Genomic DNA, 19,461 nt, shown 5'->3' with positions numbered 1-19,461 from the left:
TATTTGCAGTATAAGTACCAAAAACCATCTCAATATATTTTTACAGCTCCTTTCTCAGGAGCTCTGCTGAGAACAGGTCGATTTTGGCCAGTCTAATTAATATTCATGAGCCTCTCTTCTGATTGGCCTGTTGTTTTCTGAGTGACACACAGCCAGGCCAACCACAGATAACTAGGGTCAGCCGACGTCACAGCGCTAGCTGGAGGCAGCAAAACAAAGGGGAAACTGGAGGCGGCCCATTCAAACCAGCGCAGATTCGGCTACATAAGGAGCTTAAAATATCATCTTGTTGTGATGTTGGGTGCCAGAATCGATGTAATACAGCCTCAAATTAGAAATTTGCAGTGACGGCACTACACCGGGGGCTAGGGGGGGGGGGCTATAGCCCATCAGAATTTTTAATAGCCCTGGTTTAGCCCCATTTCTTTATGAAGTAACTCTGACGTCATCAATATCATTTATTTTCTTAGCACCCCCACATATTGGTCTAGCCCCCCCTTAGCACCGGTAGAGAAAAATTCTGGCGCCGTGCCTGGAAATTTGATCGCATATATGTTGCCACTGCCAGACAAAAAAAACGACGACAGCTGTGGCTAAACGCGATAAAACGAGCAGACTGGACAGAAACGATCGTCAAAAATGCTCACGTTTGCAGCACACACTTCTTATCAGAAAAGGTTAAATAAAGGTATTTTGTTTTTATGGGCGCGTCTACAGATTTCTTGCCATATGTCTATGTTTCTTGCATCTCACGACTATGTCGTGTATGAAATAATGTCTGTGTGCATGTGTATAAAACAACAAACTGACGATTTATATATAATCATTTGTAATTGTGTATACATTGTTGTGATTAATTGTGGCTGGAACAATGTAGCTGTAAAAATAGTTGCCTGCTGAAATTGAAATGTATATACATCATCATCATGACTAGACAAACACGGTGAGTTTGTCTTTACTATACAGGTTAGATGTGATCCACCTCATGGTAACAATCCTGTCAGATCGTCCATCCTTTGAGTGAGAGTGTAACGTTACAGGTCGGCTGATCTGGTTTCGTGGTTAAAGTTAACCTTTTCGACATGTTTCCGCGATGTTGTTCTGGGGGTTTGGCAAAAGGAGAGTGGGCGGTGCTCTGGGTGGTGACTGAAGGCGGTGACTGTGTAGTTCTGACGTCAACTTTTTACGGAAGTCACAATGGTTCGTGAAAAATCACAGCTACTTTAAGCAGGCTGTGTGAATTTTACTGTGGACTGATTGTTTTGAAACCTATATGGTAGTTACATAGCACCTAGACCTCAGTTATCATGAAAAAAGCCAGGAAATTTCAGTTTTGACAATATGGGACCTTTAAATTAAATGCCATTATTTACTCACCTTCATGTCATTCCAAACCCATAAAACCTTTGTTCATCTTCAGAACGCAAATTAAGATGTTTTTGATGAAATCCGAGAGCTTTCTTACCCTGCATAGACCACAACGCAACTGGCAAGGCCCAGACAAGGTAGTAAGGACATTGAATACTTTTTGTGCACAAAGTCAAATAAAAGCTTCATAACATTAAGGTTGAACCACTGATGTTGCATGGACTATTTTAATGATGTCCTTAATCTTGAACGTGAATGTGTCAGTTCCATTGCTGTCTATGCAGGGCCAGAAAGCTCTCGGATTTCATCAAAAATATCTTAATTTGTGTTCTAAAGAGGAACAAAGTTCTTACAAGTTTGGAATGACATGAGGGGGAGTAATTAATGACAGAATTTTAGGGTGAACTAACCCTTTAACATAAATAATTATTGGATTATTGTCATCATCGAGAATTTTTATATCATGCATCCCTAGTTCTGTCATATTTTAAAATGTCCATATCAATCTAATGCACGTCTTTGTCTACTGCATGTGCATCAATGTTTTTCAGCATCTTACACCATGAGTTTTTTTCCTCTGTTATTTAAGTTGACATTTTCAACTAGATATTTATTTTATTTTATTTTATTTCAGTGGTGTTGTAAGTGCCATGCAGCATTTTTATATTATATTAAGGCAACGTGTCATGTTAAAAACTGTCCAACTTTTAGAATGCTTCAAATCCCTAATGGATATTTTCACCATGCGTAAAAAGGTGTTTCAGCCAAGGTGTCGTGGTTTTCTCTACAACTATGCAAAACCACTGCCACAATAACTTGGTCTCACACTAAAATGTTTACTGCGTCATTTGTCAGGTGTTCAGAGATGACATCTCAAAGCCATTGCAGATGGGACGAGCATCATCTGTGGAGCTTGCAGCAGTTTAGTGATCACAACCCCCCAAATCTGTCCTTGCCAACTCGCACAGATGTTTACCGAGCTGAAGCATGATGAGCCGGGCGCATGTGCGCTATCTCCTCAAAGACCCAGATAATCGAGTTAGGGCCTGTAAACACACAGCCGTGCTTTGTTGAAGAAGGCGAGGAAAACACACTGCGTTGGACTCTAAAGGAGACGGATGGAAATTCAATTTGTTCCTGTGCGTGAGATATTTGGAGAAGCACAGCAAGAGCAGGTGATAGCAAGCCAATTCTGCTCTTCCAAGACAATCCCTACACTCATCTGCTTCCCTTTTCCTGCCTTATCACCAACGGCGCAAGGCAAGGCAACACTAACGGGAGATGGACAGAACGCACCGTCCATCTCTCCCTCCGTCTTATCTGCGGGTTAGTGCTGCTCGGTGGGAGATAAAGCTGGTTCGCTCTGTGGCATGAGACAATTTCACAGCTGCCGAGACGCAGGCATCAGGAGAGGGTAGAGCGTTGGTGTGGCCAAGACTGTAGAGGTGTTTCGAAAGGCAATCTGACACAGTCTTTTAATGAATGCCAGTGAATGCACTGGCTGCCTCACCGTTCTTTCAATGACAAACCTAATTCTGGCTTCCGTTGCATAATAATCCAAGTACTCATTCTATAATTAGCTAATATCCTTTTAATCTGTTATTTTACAGAGAGATGTTAAATGAAAGCCTTTCAAATTACGTGCAGGTAGTATGTAAATTATGCAGAATTATACAAAATTTCATCCTAGTGATAAAAGTTTCAATTAATATCCCGCAGAAAGCAGTATTTATGTGGACAACCAAACCCAAGAGTCTCTTTGTCCACTACAGTCCAGATTGTAGTCTTGTTTTTAGTTAATGATATGCATTAACTTATTATGCTAATAGTATGCAGTGGGCCAAGATCAGTGTCTATATTTATAATGTTTCTATCTACTCATCTCTAGATATAGTTGAATCTATGCCAAAAGCAAAGGCATTTTTGCCTCATTTGGAAAAAAAAATCATGCAAGAGCTTCTCAAAAGACATGACGTTAACAAAAATGGGCAAATTTTGATACATATTTGATACACAAAACGAATCATGTTTTTTTTTTTTTTTTTTTTTTAACAGCAAGCATCCTTCTAGGAGACTGGGTCGTAATGTATGAGCAACTGTGATGACAGCACCTATTATGAGCCAAATCCATGACTGAAACTGCAACCGAGCATTCACAACAAATGCAAATTCATTTAAATACATAAATTGGCTTATTAATGTTGTCTCGGATTAATTTCTTTGAGTTTATGTCGCTTTCCTGACCCATTTAAAAGTGCCAGCTAGTTTGTGCCGAAACATCTCACTTGCTGAACTTTGCATGGCGTAATTTTCCACCGAATCTGTAGTCAGGCTTTATTAGGAGGTTGGTGCTTTTTGTTTCTGTACATTTGGGTTGCTCGCAAGCACTGATATGTGTGTGATTATAGGTGTCAGTATTGATCTAGCTTTTGCTTTGAAGGCACTTGCCTCTGGTTGAATTGGAGATTTGATGTCTTTGAAGTTAAAATTCTGCTGCCTGCAGAATCTGTCCTTCATATTGACCAGTAAGCTTATCGTAACCGAGCACAAGCCAGTGCTGATCACTGTATTAAGGCGTCATAATTTGGTTTTTAAAAATGCACAGGCTTTGATCGTGTTCCTCTAGGAAAAGGCTGACAGGGAACTTACCTAATTCAGTCAGCATGACTGAAAGAGATTGTCTTTTGAAGTTGGTAAGTGCTGCATGACCACCCAGATCTCTTTTTAAACACAGCATAGCACTTTTGATCAGAATGTGTATAACTGATGACTCTTTTAAATGCTGTAATATTTCAGATTGAACACTGCAGTGGCATGTAGTGACATTTTGCTTTCTACTTGTTGTCATTAAAGGGGTACATTTAAAGACACTGGACAATAAAATGCATAAAAATATTCTTTTTGAAGGAGCTTTTTTGATGCATTTTAATATAGCCATTTAAAAACATTTAAAAGCTTTTTATGTTCTAGTTATTTATTTATTTCACCATTTTTAATTTATGTTTATAAGTGAAGAAAATTCTCATTAAATGGATGAAATTCCTTTAAACACTCTTTCTTAAGAAAAAAAAGTAAGCATTTGGAGCAATTTAAATATTGTAAATATTTGAAAAAACTTATATCTGCCTCTGCCCAAACAAGCCATGTAGTGATATTTCTCTTGAAAATATGTATTAAACTTTTATTTAAACTATTTATTATAATATTTTTTTCCTTAAGTAATCATTTAATCAAGTATTATTTACTTTTTGCTGGATGCTTTTGCCATAAATGTTCACAAAAATGTAAACTTTGTTAAAATGGTATAAATGTTTAACAAAACCATATAAAACTGACACAAATGCAAAAACTTGTCTGAAAGCTTGACACATTCAATGATTTTTTTCCTTTTCTCTATTTGAAAGACTTTTATTTGTCATTGACCCAGGTAACGGTCTAATAAATGGAGGAATTTGCTTAATTCCGTTCAATTCATAGTCAATAAATCTTGGGAGGCTAAGAAAACACTCGCCTTAAAATACAGATGCTACTGAGGAGCGAATCATCTTTCATTAAACTAATTATATTAGTGCGTCTGCTACACAGGAAACAAGCTGTCAGTGTCGGCAGATAGTTCCTGTTTGAAGAACAATCAGCCGTTCTTTCTTTTATTAGTTCCTCTCCACATGCAAGAAGCCATCACATGATCAAACCGCACGCAGGTAACCAGAAAAAGTCAAATAATCTGAAACGATGCGTGCTTAGTCATACATCGCGTCTCTGCATGGCGAGAGGCATCCAATCAAATAGGTTGTTCAGTTCTAATGAAATTCACAGCAAGCCATCCAAATGCTGTCTCTCAGCAGAGCAATGTCCATTAATATCACATTATTTAATTTCCTCTTAGAAAAGCATAGCTATACAGTTCATACAATTGCTGGTAGTTGCTTTTGATCTACCGGATTACAAAAGGCAGTTCCTCAACATGAAGTTCTGTTTTCTTTGAAAAGATAATAAGCTCCGGAGGACAAAAAAAGAGAATGTATAAAAGGATGTGACACGGAGAATCACACGTAAGCAAGCTAGAAGTAATGAAAGAGCACTGTTTAGTGAAGAAATAAATGTTGCATATCTGAATATTTAATTTAGCCATGATTGCTCAAGGTTTTTCTAAAGTGTCCAGACTAAACAACTTCAAACACGTCTCAACTTGTCCTCCTTACAAAAACACCCAGAATTTTCCCTAAGCTGAAGAAAAAAGGAACATTTGAAGTTCAGTGTTTAGCTGTCTATAATTCCAAGCAGGAGATTCTAAGTGATATGAAAGCAGATGTTGATCAGAGCTGGAGCAGAACAGCGAAGACCCCCTGCTGAATGTGGAGACAGAGCTTCTCCTCAGGAGTACGTGACTTAACAGAGCATGTGGGTTTTTTCCAAATCAAGACTTTACTTCCCAGAATGTTACAGTACATCACTATAGTGAGCTGCATCACAGTCTTAAAATACTGATGTTTTTTAGGAGGTACAGATGCTTCAACATATTGTACTGAAATAAATGTGTATCCATGCAAGCAGCTGCCTATTATGAATATTCAATTATAGCCATATGAGGTTTCTTATTGAGACTTTTTTTTTTTTTGAAGGTCTGACGGTGCTGCAAAAGATCTTGGACACTGCTGCTGAGAAGACCTGGCAGGTAACATCCATAAACTTTGACACCCTGACAGAAGCAGCGTTCTTGAAAACCATCCAAGATCTGGATAATAAGAAGGAGTACAGGATCATTCTGGACTGTGAGCTGGAGAGACTCAACTCCATCTTAAACTTGGTGAATGCTTCATACGTTACTGTGATTAAGAACATGTTTAATTTTTTATATTGTGTGTATAGTGCATGTATTTTACTGTATGAACCCATAACCAGGTGGTTGGCCTGGACAAAATGTTCAAATTTTCTGCATGGATTTTGAGGGGAAATATGTGGAATGGATTGAAAAATGTGTTTGACTGAGCTGAAGTATTAAAGGGATGGTTCACCCAAAAATGAAAATCCTGTCATTAATTACTCACCCTCATGTCGTTCCAAACCCGTAAGACCTCCATTCATCTTCAGAACACAAATTAAGATATTTTTGATGGAATCTGACAGCTCTCTGACCCTCCCATAGACAGCAAGGGTACTACCACGATCAAGGTCCAGAAACATAGCAAGGCGATCGGTAAAATAATCCATGTGAAATCAGGTGTTCAACCGTAATATTACGAAGCTACAAGAATACTTTTTGTGCACAAAAGAAAAGAAAAAAAGACTTTATTCAACAATTCATCTCCTCCAAGTCACCCTAGCACCATTTTGGAGAGTATCCACTGAATGCAAACAGTGTTTGTTGTTCTGTGTCAGCCGCACCACACGGATACGTTTTCTACATTGTTTGTGCTTTGATTTGAACGAAAACAACGTATTTTTTCTTTTGCGCACAAAAAGTATTCTCGTAGCTTCGTAATATTACGGTTGAACCCCTGATGTCACATGGATTATTTTACCGATCTCCTTGCTATGTTTCTGGACGTTGATCATGGTAGTACCCTTGCTGTCTATGGGAGGGTCAGAGAGCTGTCAGATTCCATCAAAAATAGCTTAATTTGTGTTCCGAAGATGAACGGAGGTCTTATGGGTTTGGAACAACATGAGGGTGAGTAATTAATGACAGAATTTTCATTTTTGGGTGAACTAACCCTTTAAGCTAAGCATTCCAATAGTCATACATTGTTATTTCCAGGCCTACATTTACACATTATAATTTAAAATTATATAACAAATAATATAAAAAATTTGTTTAGCTAGATATTGGCAAGATATTTTTCTTTGTGAGGGCTTCTGTAAAGTAAAGTCCTCTCTCAAGCAAGCATGACCATCAATCTCTCCATTTGTATGCTTATTTACATTTTTCAAGTCTATGAATTCATTACCAACATACAAATTAAAATTCTTCCCACTAAAATACCCTTCACTAAAATAATATTAACTATTTATTTAGTAATCATAAGCAAATGTGAATGAAATTCATAGACCAAAAGGGTGGAAACTGTGGAGTTTGGTCTTAACAATTAGTACTGTAGCAAAATACTTAATCATTTTTAACATTTTAAAAAAACTTCATTCTTAACACGCACATAAAAAGTCTTGGTAACACTTAACTTAAATATAGCCTATATAAAATGCATTATAAAATTAGTTTTAATGCATTAATTATGCTTTATAATGGACCTTATAATGCATTGTATGATCTCATGAATAATTGTAACCACCTCTAATGCATTACAATTCTTATCTATTCATTGTTACACCTTTAGAAAGTATAATGCAATAAAACACATCACAAACAAACCTTCAAATATTATAATGCATTTTAACTTTGGCTACAATTATTTATAAAATTATATAATACATTATCATTATCATTATTAAATAACATTATCAATACCTTTTATAATGCATTGTACATAAAGCCTTTAAGTATAGTGTTACCTACGTCTTCTTAGTACAACACAAATTTATACTTCGTTAATCATTTATTTTATCTACAGTTTCCCCAGTTCATTTCTTAGTTTCTAAAGAGACTCCAAGTATTGTCAAAAATCTCTGTATTTATGTTTCATAAGTCACCGTGTATTCTCTTAACTTAGTAGCCTATAGACACTAAATAAGTTGCTCTGGGACATCTGCCTTCATTTTTAGAAATTTTATGTTGACTTCATTATGGAACATTACGTTTTCTTGGATTGCAGATAATTTCTCAGTACACTTTAAAGTTATGTTATGTCTTTCGCAGAATGATTTGAGAAACAATGAATTCCTCCTTCAGGCACACCAAGGCAATTACTTTTCTCACCATTCACCATCCAGACAAGATCTCAAAGAAACCACTGCCAAACCCAATGATCAAAAATCAGCATCCGATACAATTAACCCTGACGGTGTGCTTCGAGAGGCTTGCTGCTGTTCACAGGTGTTCCTGTGGTCTTCATGCACATGTAGTCATTAAGTCCTATAATTGGACTTCCTATGGTGACAGATGCCAAATCCTTCTTTCCTCCTTTCCATCTCGTGAAGTTACGACTGCCCCTTCTGATCACAGATATTCCACACTCAGTGAGCTTGGGAGGGTGTGCAGTTAAGTCCTGAATGATGGGACCTATTCATCGCTATTTAGAGAGCCAGGCTAAAAATTATACTTTAATTGACGTAGAATGAAAGAGGCTTGCCATTAGCTGCGGCGAAAGAGAGAGGGTTGTGCTTTTATACTGTCATGTGTGTTGCATTTGTCTTTCAGATTGCGTCACAAAAAAAGAACTTGAAGAACTACCATTACATACTAGCAAACCTGGTAAGTGAAGCATCCTGTATCCTTCAGCCCTCTTTGGTCTGCATGAATGAACTATGAGCCTTGAGGATACTTAAGATGTATTGTCGGTTAACCTCTTGAACATTGACTGAAATCGCAAGGGAACGCTCAGATAAATTGATAGTGGTGTTTTACATTGCATGGCTACTTTCCCCACCTTTTTTCTGGGTGACTGGGGAGTGTGCATGCTTTTAAATGCGACACACAATGCAGACCGATTGCAGATTACCCTCTGACAGAATTAGCATTTGTACCCTTTCTTGAAGGTATTAAGATGCCCTTTTTTGCATCCTTTTGAGTGGTGTTACGGCCAGCTCATTTTGGAACTGCAGAATAAAATATGGGTCTAACACCCTTGTTCAATCAAAACAAATTATTTTATTGTTGATTAACCAAATATAACAATGACCCCAAATAACAAACATGAGTATAGAGAAAAATAAGAACAAAAAGGAAAAAAAAACAAGTCTGTGAAGAGTGGGGCTTCCTGTGTAGTGAAAGATAATGAGGGACACCTGCGCCTCACACCGGTCTCGAGTCCTTCACTGTCGTCACTTCTCCTTTTATCCTAATCAGTTAGGTCTACTGGGTGAATTATTTGTCACTTTTTATTTATTTTATTTTATATTCTATTCTATTTTATTATTTTATTTTATATTTTTATTTTATTATTTTTATATTTTATTTTCATTGGCTTCCTATGCTCAGAAAACACTAATAATTCTGCACTTGTAGACTGTGACACAAGAAGCATTGTAAATTTAACTTTAGATATTATTTCGAATCAAATAAAAAATGTTCCATTTTATTTTTGAATTTATTTATTATTATTTGATTTTCACTCTTTGACCATACTTTTCAGATCTTCCCTATGGAACTTTATATGCCAGGGCTATGGTTCATTAGAATGTTTCATTAATATTTTAGTTTCTAATTTTCAGTTTTCTAGTTTCTATTTTTTCAGGATGGGTTTATTAACTTCATATTACAAAAGAATAGATATAATTGGCCGACTAAAGAAACTGTAATGCAGCACTGAACTGTGACTTCACAGGAAGCATTGTAAATGTATAATTGGGTTCTGTGATGGGTAGAAAAGAACATCCTCCAAACAAGGCTCCAAGTACATATTCCAATTCAGCGATGATGAAAAAAGATGTCATCCCATAACCAATTATGATGAAAGCAGCAAGGATGCAACACTTTGCATTATAGAGTCCCCTGGGGTCCATCGCCACATGGGTCGGTCACCCAGATAAGCAAACATACATGTAAACACGGATACAATTAGCTGTTATGACACAGATCCTGTGATATTTACCCAGCATGCATATCTGTGTATGTCTATGCATATCACTGTATCATTAGCTCTAACACTGACTCTCATGTAACATTTTATATTGACACATTATAATGACATTATAATTATACAACACATTATATTGTCAACTCTAACCATAACTGTGCCATAAAGCCTTGGTTTCTAATGGGTAGTTTTCCAAGATCTCGTCAAAGTGTTCTGACTTTGAGTATGGGTTTATATTGTGTTCTGTTTGACTGAATACTGTTTTCTTTTCAATTTAACTTATTGCTGCAATAGAAACTGTAATAGATTTTTTAACTCATTTTATTACCCTGAAAGCATTTCCTAACATAATTATGCTATTAAAAATGATTGCAATTGCTTTTCCTTTTTACATTAGAGTACACTAAGTCCTGAAACTTGTTAGGTTAAACATTGGTCTGTGTATCAATGCAGGATTGAAAGGTGTATGAATAAATGGAGATTTTGATGTGTTTGCCTTCAGGGATTTCTGGATCTTAATCTCACAGAATTCAGGAAGGCAGGTGCCAATGTGACAGGCTTCCAGCTCATGAACTACACAAACCCTACTGTCAGCAGGACAATACAAGACTGGCTGGAGTTTGACAGTAAAGACTTGAAAAGTCCCAAAAGGAGGCTCAAGGTAAAGCAAGGTCTTAGTCATAAAAACATGATTTTAAATGCTCTCATGATGGACTTAAAAAGGTGTGTGCCCTGCTGAAAATACCTTGAATTTCCATTTTGATCCTATCTGGTTAATGCATTTAAGAGGTGAATTAAATCTTGCTACTTAAACTAGCTACGAAACACATCAATGTATGCTGGTGACCCTCTATGCTGGTCTTTTCAGCAGGGCAAGTGAAAGCCAAAGATTGTGAATAAATTATTTTGTCCTTTTCCCCTTTTCATTTGGGATGTATCTGTGTAACATCTCAGTACACTGGAGCGCTCACATATGATGGGGTGACTGTCATGGCCACTGCCTTCCAAAACCTGAGGAAGCAGCGCATTGATATCTCTCGCAGGGGGAATGCAGGAGAGTGTTTGGCTAACCCTCCCGCACCCTGGGGCCAGGGCATTGACATTCAGAGAGCCCTACAGCAGGTAACCAGCCACTTTTTACACCATAAGAGTGCTGGTTCTCATGAGTCATGACAGAGCTGTTACTTTATCAGAAGAACTGAAGGCCTCAGAACTGGCTTGTATTTTTTAATGACTTGGAAGTCGAACGACGAAATAATGCGCTGTTACTATATAACCTACCCACAAACAAACATAGCACATCAGGGTCATCTTAACATCCAAAGTAATTTGATTCAGCCTCTTTATGCAATCACAAACTGCTTTTGTTTCATCCATTATCTGATGAAATTCTTAGCAATCATATAGATGTTGATCGTAAATACATTCAGACAAAGCTTCTGTGCAGCGCCGCATATACAGTGGGTACGGAAAGTATTCAGACCCCCTTAAATTTTTCACTCTTTGTTATATTGCAGCCATTTGCTAAAATCATTTAAGTTAATTTTTTTTCCTCATTAAGATGCTGATTAGTTGATTGGGCTTCGTAACTTCTTATTGGGCATTTCTTTTTTTAAATCAAGTTTCTGTTCATGACAAAAAGGGCTGTTGCAGAGCTAATTTTACCACCCAGAACTGGCTTTTCAGCTTTTAAAAATGTAATTTTTTCTTAGGGCTGCACAAGTTAGGGAAAAGGCTCATTGCAATTAATTTTTTAAAGCTTGAGGTTTACTTATACTCCAGGTTTAAGCTTCTCTTGAGTTGACAACAGCCGGTTTATAAGCACTTTTCATTACAAGTTGGGGAACAAAATTTGAGACACTGAAAACGCAGGATCATGAGCTGCTTGCGTGTAAAGGAACGCAGTGCTGCACTTAAGATGCAGTACATATATTTATTCAAATAAATAGCAGCCGTTGTGATAATCACACTAAGCCATAATGATTTCAGTTTTATTTTAATTAATCATGTAGCCCCAGCATAAGTATCATTTGGCTTCCTGTGCAAAAAAACGTAAATCAGGTTTCACACCTAGTGAAGTTCTGCATGAATGATGAAGATGAAATGATGAACAATCTGATTATGTGTGATTCTCTCTGTAGGTGCAGTTTGAAGGGCTTACAGGACATGTTCAGTTTAATGAAAAAGGGCATCGGACCAACTTCACCGTCAGCGTGATGGAATTTGGTCCAAACGGACCCAAGAAAGTAAATCGAATCATTTTCCCCTGCTTGCACACATATGGTGTCCATGCTTACCAGCGCATCCCAATAATCATACATTCTGACTTCTCACTTGAAATTTTAGAAAACAGATCACGCTTGACATTTTCCTGACATAAATTTGATTCGGAATGATTAACCTGAGGTTGTACCTGAAACTTTAACACTGGCTGGGATGAAAGCGAATGAAGTGTTAGTCACAGGCAGGCTTATAGAGCCGCGTATGCATTTCAAGTGATTACAGCTCCTCTTAAGCCGTCAATATGAATATTTAACATTCTAAAAATAGTGGCTCTGAAATTCCTGTGCACTGCTGTGATATTCCTCTCTTCTGCCTGCAGGTGGGCTACTGGAACCAACACGTGAAATACGTGAGCACAGCTACTTACAGCAACATGCTCAATGAGACGTTTGGACTGCAAAACAGGACCTATGTAGTCACCACCATCTTGGTGAGTTTTGCGATACAACTCGAGTTGTAATGGAAAGATAGTAGAATAATAGTTAGTTCTGCTTTTGTATTGTTTTTTAAAGCTATTTCTGTTCATCTGTTCTGGCAATGTGTCACATACAGTGTGAATTACAAATCATCAGTGTCATCAAGTTGAAATGGTGTGCATGTTTTTTGTGTGCGTGTGTATGCAGATAATGATCCTGAGATGTGTGTCATTAAGCTGAAGTGTGCTATTCTCACTAAACGGCATTTAAAAAAGTATGGTTCTGGTCAACCAAACGGATAGTTCCACTCTAAATTCATGCCATTGTTTGAGCCTATATTACTGTGTCAAGCTATGAATGGTTACCAGTAAAAATATAATAGGTTTTTGTGAGTTTAAAATAAAAATAAATCATATTATAGGATATATAGTCAAATATGTGAAATATGAAGTCTTATTACAAGATCTCAATGACCTTTTTAAGTATGAAACGGGCTTTAGTAATATTGAGAATGGACAAGAAAACTTTTATTTTTACATCAAAAAAATTACACAAACTTTATATACAGTAAGCTGACCAATGGCCCTCGGCCATTTTTGAACTATAGTTGAACGTCTCTCAGCTCAGTTCACTCTGATTGGCTGTTCAGCTTAGCCAACCAGTACACGAGAAGAGTAGCAAAAGTAATGAAATCGTGCAAACGGCAAAGCCAAGAATGAACACGGAGGCTGTTCTCATTTTACATCTGAGCATTCCAATATGTAAATATTTTTATAATGGCATGGCTGACTGGAATGTATAAAGTTAAGACCAACTGATAAGCATGATTCATATTCAAAATAGTAAGCAAGCCTGCTTTTCTTACAGTTTGTATATGTTGTATAGTTTTAGCTTCCCTTTTTGAATGACAAATATAGACTACTGCCACTTTTTGGTATAGATAGTTATTTCCTCTCTTGAAAACGCAGAACATACGTGCTAGTTGGCCATTGCCTGCAGTCTATGTGGTGTGTTCAAGCACATTTTTTGGCCTAGATGCAGGTGACACAAGGCGACAACACAGTGTGCTTGTTTCACCGTTTAGTTCTGTTGGTTTGGTGTATCATGGCCTGTACTTCGCTGCGCCTTCAGATCCAGTCACTCCCATTTTACTTAGTAGCCACAAACTTGCTAGAGCATACAATAAAGACATAAAAAAGCATGAGCAGTATTATTGTCACCATGTACATAGTGATATTTTGGTGTTCCTGGTAGATTATATCACTTGTTTTATGGAGAAAAAAAATGCAAATTCTAAAAAATTGTCACCACATGATCCCTCATTCAGAAGATTTTTGTTCCCTGCCTCTGGGGTGAATCACCATCCTCTCAGGAAGGTGAGAGGTAGTGTAAATCTTTTGAACCCTGCTGGGTTTACTGTTCTGCTCATTTCGGGCACAGTTTGTGGGCTGACTCAGAGTTTTGAGTGTCTATTAATCTTATTTCAGTGGAACTCCAAAAAGAAATACCCTCATTCCCTTAAGGATTCTTCTTTGACAGTGGTTAGCTGTACTATTGTACTATTGTGACAGCTGTACTATTGATTTGTCTTTTATAACAGACTACAGGACTGTAATATTATACCCACAGGTGTGTTTCCTCATACACACATTTCAATGTATTTCTCTTGTTTTTTGTTGAGTTTTTTTTTTTTCTCTTGATGTTGTGCTGTGTAGATGCGCAGAACTGAGCTGAATGCAACTCTTCAATAAAATATAAGCTGAGAAATATGCTGGAAATGCAGAAAACATTTGATGTAGCTGATGCAAGATTTTCTTTCAAGCCACTTCAGCTACTCTGAATCATGTAGTAGCCAAACAACTAGACTGATCTTGCCCTTGGTACCACATGAAATAAGAAATGCAAAATGAATGTGTTCTTTATCCTTAGGAGTCTCCATATGTGATGCTGAAGAAGAACCATGAGCAGCTCGTGGGTAATGACAAATATGAAGGTTATTGCGTGGAGCTGGCTGCAGAGATCGCCAAGCACGTGGGCTATTCCTACAGACTAGAAATAGTGGGGGACAGAAAGTATGGAGCCAGAGACTCCGAGACAATGATGTGGAATGGGATGGTTGGAGAACTAGTGTATGGCGTAAGTAGCTATTATCTGTGAATGTTATCAAGTTTTGTGTTGTAAGGATTGATTGATTGATTTATTGTAGTCTTTCCACTATTCCCTTTTTATTTTATTTTATTTAAATGGGCATATTAACTTCTTGTATCTCTAGTGTACATTAACAGTCACTTTAGCTTCAAGCTGCATTTCCTTCATTCCTTGTGGGTCCGGTCTGTAACAGTGACAAAAATCTTTTCTGAAATAAGTTGCAAAGTGCTGACAAAGTTTGCCGCAGAACAGAGAACAGGACACAGTGTGTCCAAACCTCAACAAGCCTCAGGTTGAATAAATGTTTTTTTGTCTCTTATCACTTATAAAGTAGATTTTCCCTACTGTCAGAGCATGTTAGTGCAATGCCTGACTTTCTGGCAATTTTGCAACATAACAAAGAGTCCTAACGAAGGCCAATTAGCAAGATAGAATTCATAATAGCAAAACTAAGGTGCATGTGAGGTTGGCTTTTGTACACACTCAGTTTCTTATTCTGAGCATTTTTACCCTGAGGCTGCAGCATTAGTGGCTTTGGAATGCTAAGCAGTGTCAGATGTAGTCTGTCTTCATTGGGCTAAACGCGAACACCACAGCTCAGTGTTGTCAAGCGGTGTTCGTTAGATTTCTCTTCTGCTTGAAAAAAATGAGGCATTATTATGATGCATAGAGAGCAATAGCGTATGAGGGATTCTCTTGAGGATGCAGCATTGAGTAGAACTGACTCTGTAGTGATTCATAATACTTGAAGTTATTTATATGTTCAACTGCTTCTAAAATGGTGGATAAAACTTTTTGTTGATTTGCACTTGATTTGTAATTCCAGTGAGTTCTGAAAACCTACAGAGGATCTGCCTTGTTGTATGCAAACTGGATCTCAAAGCTTTGTAAAACATATTCTGAATGTTTGATTGCGTCTCTCTGAGAAGCTGTTGAAAACATGATTGTCACTCTGCCTCTGCTTAATGATGTAATCATATTGTCTTGTAGAAAGCAGATGTAGCTGTCGCCCCCCTCACCATCACTTTGGTCAGAGAGGAGGTCATCGATTTCTCCAAGCCCTTCATGAGCTTAGGTATATCCATCATGATCAAGAAGCCCACAAAGTCCAAACCAGGTGTCTTCTCCTTCTTGGACCCACTGGCGTACGAGATCTGGATGTGCATTGTGTTTGCCTACATTGGCGTGAGTGTGGTGCTGTTTCTGGTGAGTCGTTTCAGTCCGTATGAGTGGCACGCAGATGATGAAGAGGATGGAATGGAGCAACAAACCCAGGACCAGAACCAACCACCTTCACCAGAGCCCAACCAGTCACCAAACCAGCATGGTCAGAGTCAGAATCAGCGAGAGGAGAAGCAACCTGAACACACCAATGAGTTTGGGATCTTCAATAGCCTGTGGTTTTCCCTGGGAGCCTTTATGCAGCAAGGATGTGATATCTCACCAAGGTAGGTGGAAATGAAAAAAAAGCCATTTTCATCATCATTATCATATTTTTTTAATCTTCCACTGCAGCTTTTTCGTTTGACTGACTCATATTCCACAAACAACATCTGTGATGGAGAAAATGGGTTGTAAAATAAAGATGATCTTCTTAATCGTCTGCTGCATTACACCATCCCTGAACTACATCTGAAATGCAGATCATGTTGAAATAAGATGATTCAGAATATATTAAGAAAGGCAGAGGGAGATTTAATTTGAAGAGAAGGTAAAGATTAGATTAATGATTGATTTTTATGACCAAAAGAGATACAGTTTTATTGCCTGATTACCTACATGTGGAACCAATTATAGTATATATGTGACCCTGGACCACAAAACCAGTCATAAGTGTCAATTTTTCAAAATTGAGATTTGTATAGCATCTGAAAGCTGAATAAATAAGCAAGCTTTGCATTGATGTATGGTTTGTTAGGATAGGATAATATTTGGCCGAGATACAACTATTTGAAAATCTGGAATCTGAGGGTGCAAAAAATCCAAATATTGAGAAAATCGCCTTTAAAGTTGTCCAAATGAAGTTCTTAGCCATGCATATTACTAATCAAAAATTAAGTTTTAATATATTTATGGTAGGAAATTTACAAAATATCTTAATAGAACATGATATTTACTTAATATCCTAATGATTTTTGGCATAAAAGAAAAATCGATAATTTTGACCCATACAATGTATTTTTGGCTATTGCTACAAATATACCACAGCGACTTGAGACTGATTTTGTGGTCCAGGGTCACATATATATATATTTTACCATTTCAGCTTTTTGACACAATACCTGCTTGATCATTGGACTACAACAATAATATATAACTTTATATATAAAATGTTAAAATAGAAAAGTTATTTTAAATTGTAATAATATTTTACAATATTGCTGTTTTTACTGTATTGTTGATCAAATAAATGTAGCCTTGGAAAGCATAAAAGAGTTCTTTCAGAAACGTTAAGAGATCTTAATGATTCCAGAATTTTGATGATATAATATAATTAGGGCTGTCAGTTTAACGTAATTAATTTAGTTATAAAAAAAATGTGATTAAAATATTTTAACTTAACGCACTGGCCCCGCCCCAGACTTGTATGTCATCTCACATCTCATAAATATGTTGCAGGGTAACAACTACATAAATGCAGTTATGCCCTAAAATGCAAGATATTTGGACAAAAAATGCCCCTGTATGAGTTGTCTCATATTTATATCACACGAGCAGCGAGAGCAATATCACACGAGTGGTCTTTTTGTCCTGAACACCTGAGTTTAAATGTCATTTTATACAACAGTTCAGTAAATAAGAGATTTAATATTGTGTTATATTTTAAACAAATACCTATAAAGCCACCGCAGAACAGTTGTGTTTAATTTCTGAATGAATCCTCATTTTGAATGAATCGTGTGAACCAATGATTCAAATGCCCATTCATAAAGAGAGCTGTTTATGAATCAGCCATTTGAACGAATCAAATGAATGAATAACTCATAAAGACATCTGTCACCTGCTGGCAGTATTAGTTTCCCCTTTAAAGTATAATTTCATTTATTTAAAAAAGAATAAATAAAAGTAAATAAAATAAAATATTAAAGGGATAGTTCACCAAAAAAAAAAAATTCTGTCATTTACTCACCCTCATGTCGTTTCAAAACTGAATGACTGACTTACTTTTGCGCAACACAAAAGGTATTTTGAAGACTGTTGGTAACAAAAGGAATGTTTCTCAAATTATCTTCTTTTATGTTCCATAGTTTATGTTAGGCCGTTGTAGCATATACGTTTATGTGTAATAAATTTTTTTGAATCAAATAAAATATTTCTTTCTAAAGCTACTATTTGCAATGTCTACTTGATACTTTCTCATTTAACTCAATAATAGCTTTAAATATCCTTGTGGGTATTTTCACAGCCAAATTTAGTTTGTGATTAATTAGATTAATTATTCGCCGCACCATGTAATTAATTAGATTAAAAATTGTAATCGACTGACAGCCCTAAATATAATATAATATAATATAATTATCATTTATGACTTCATTGTTGTTATCTGCACCATTATATTTATGCAAAATTGTTTTTTTATTTAAATGTATACAGTGGGGCAAAAAAGTATTTAGTCAGCCACCAATTGTGCAAGTTCTCCCACTTAAAAAGATGAGAGAGGCCTGTAATTTTCATCATAGGTATACCTCAACTATGAGAAACAAAATGAGAAAAAAAAAATCCAGAAAATCACATTGTAGGATTTTTAAAGAATTAATTGGTAAAGTCCTCGGTAAAATAAGTATTTGGTCACCTACAAACAAGCAAGATTTCTGGCTCTCACAGACCTGTAACTTCTTATTTAAGAGGCTCCTCTGTCCTCCACTCGTTACCTGTATTAATGGCATCTGTTTGAACTCATTATCAGTATAAAAGACACCTGTCCAAAACCTCAAACAGTCACAATTGCATATATTGCAAACATGTTTTTATATTTGTTTTAGGCTGTATAATTCTTTAGCTACACATTTAAAATTTTATTTGATCCCATCTTTTTGACTGCACTGACTGACGCTTGTTCACATAATTTTTTGTCGCTAGCATTAGTCATGATGGAAGTGTAACTATAGGTTAGGCTAGTGTTGACACCCCTGATAGGGTCCTCTAGCCTCATTATGTGCAGATTGGCCTTGAGCCTCTGGGTGTGCAGGCTCCTCTGCTAGTGTTTGACATTTTGGTTGGACATGTATATCCTTGGCTTGAGGGAATAAAGCAACACAATCAAATTAGATTACACTGCCAGAAAGCGTTCCATGACAGATGTGATTGTCTGCACCAGAGCACTCAGCCTGACTGTGTTTCTCCATGCTAGCTGTGGACTTCCGTGGAAAACTCCATCACCTCACTCCTTTGAGCTAAAGGAGGAATGCTGAAGTTCTGGGCAGACATGAGGCGAAATCATTAGAAACTCCTTGATAGCGCTCTGTGTGTGAGGGAGGTCAGTTGGATTTCATGTTTGTGAAGTCCTAGATTAAACTGACATGGTGCTGAATCATCATGTTCTTTTTACCTAAGGC

The 19,461-nt window shown here is 36.9% G+C and overlaps 1 protein-coding gene across 3 annotated transcripts in view; it reads left to right on the top strand.

Annotated features, from left to right (window-relative positions):
- The window catches only part of gria1b (glutamate receptor, ionotropic, AMPA 1b), a 63,962-nt gene that overhangs the window by 19,465 nt on the left and 25,036 nt on the right, over nucleotides 1-19,461 (top strand). For all 3 annotated transcript variants that reach the window (XM_016228835.1, XM_016228834.1, XM_016228836.1), the window contains exons 4-11: nucleotides 5,991-6,175; nucleotides 8,681-8,734; nucleotides 10,561-10,719; nucleotides 11,013-11,180; nucleotides 12,200-12,304; nucleotides 12,661-12,771; nucleotides 14,687-14,893; nucleotides 15,896-16,353. In XM_016228835.1, coding sequence (XP_016084321.1) covers nucleotides 5,991-6,175; nucleotides 8,681-8,734; nucleotides 10,561-10,719; nucleotides 11,013-11,180; nucleotides 12,200-12,304; nucleotides 12,661-12,771; nucleotides 14,687-14,893; nucleotides 15,896-16,353 — 1,447 coding nt within the window. The remainder of the gene's footprint in view (nucleotides 1-5,990; nucleotides 6,176-8,680; nucleotides 8,735-10,560; nucleotides 10,720-11,012; nucleotides 11,181-12,199; nucleotides 12,305-12,660; nucleotides 12,772-14,686; nucleotides 14,894-15,895; nucleotides 16,354-19,461) is intronic.

Source organism: Sinocyclocheilus grahami, unplaced genomic scaffold (assembly GCF_001515645.1).
Source record: "Sinocyclocheilus grahami isolate Dianchi unplaced genomic scaffold, SAMN03320097.WGS_v1.1 scaffold344.1, whole genome shotgun sequence".
Classification (NCBI taxonomy): Eukaryota; Metazoa; Chordata; class Actinopteri; order Cypriniformes; family Cyprinidae; genus Sinocyclocheilus; species Sinocyclocheilus grahami.
This window is presented reverse-complemented; position numbering and strand designations above follow the sequence as displayed.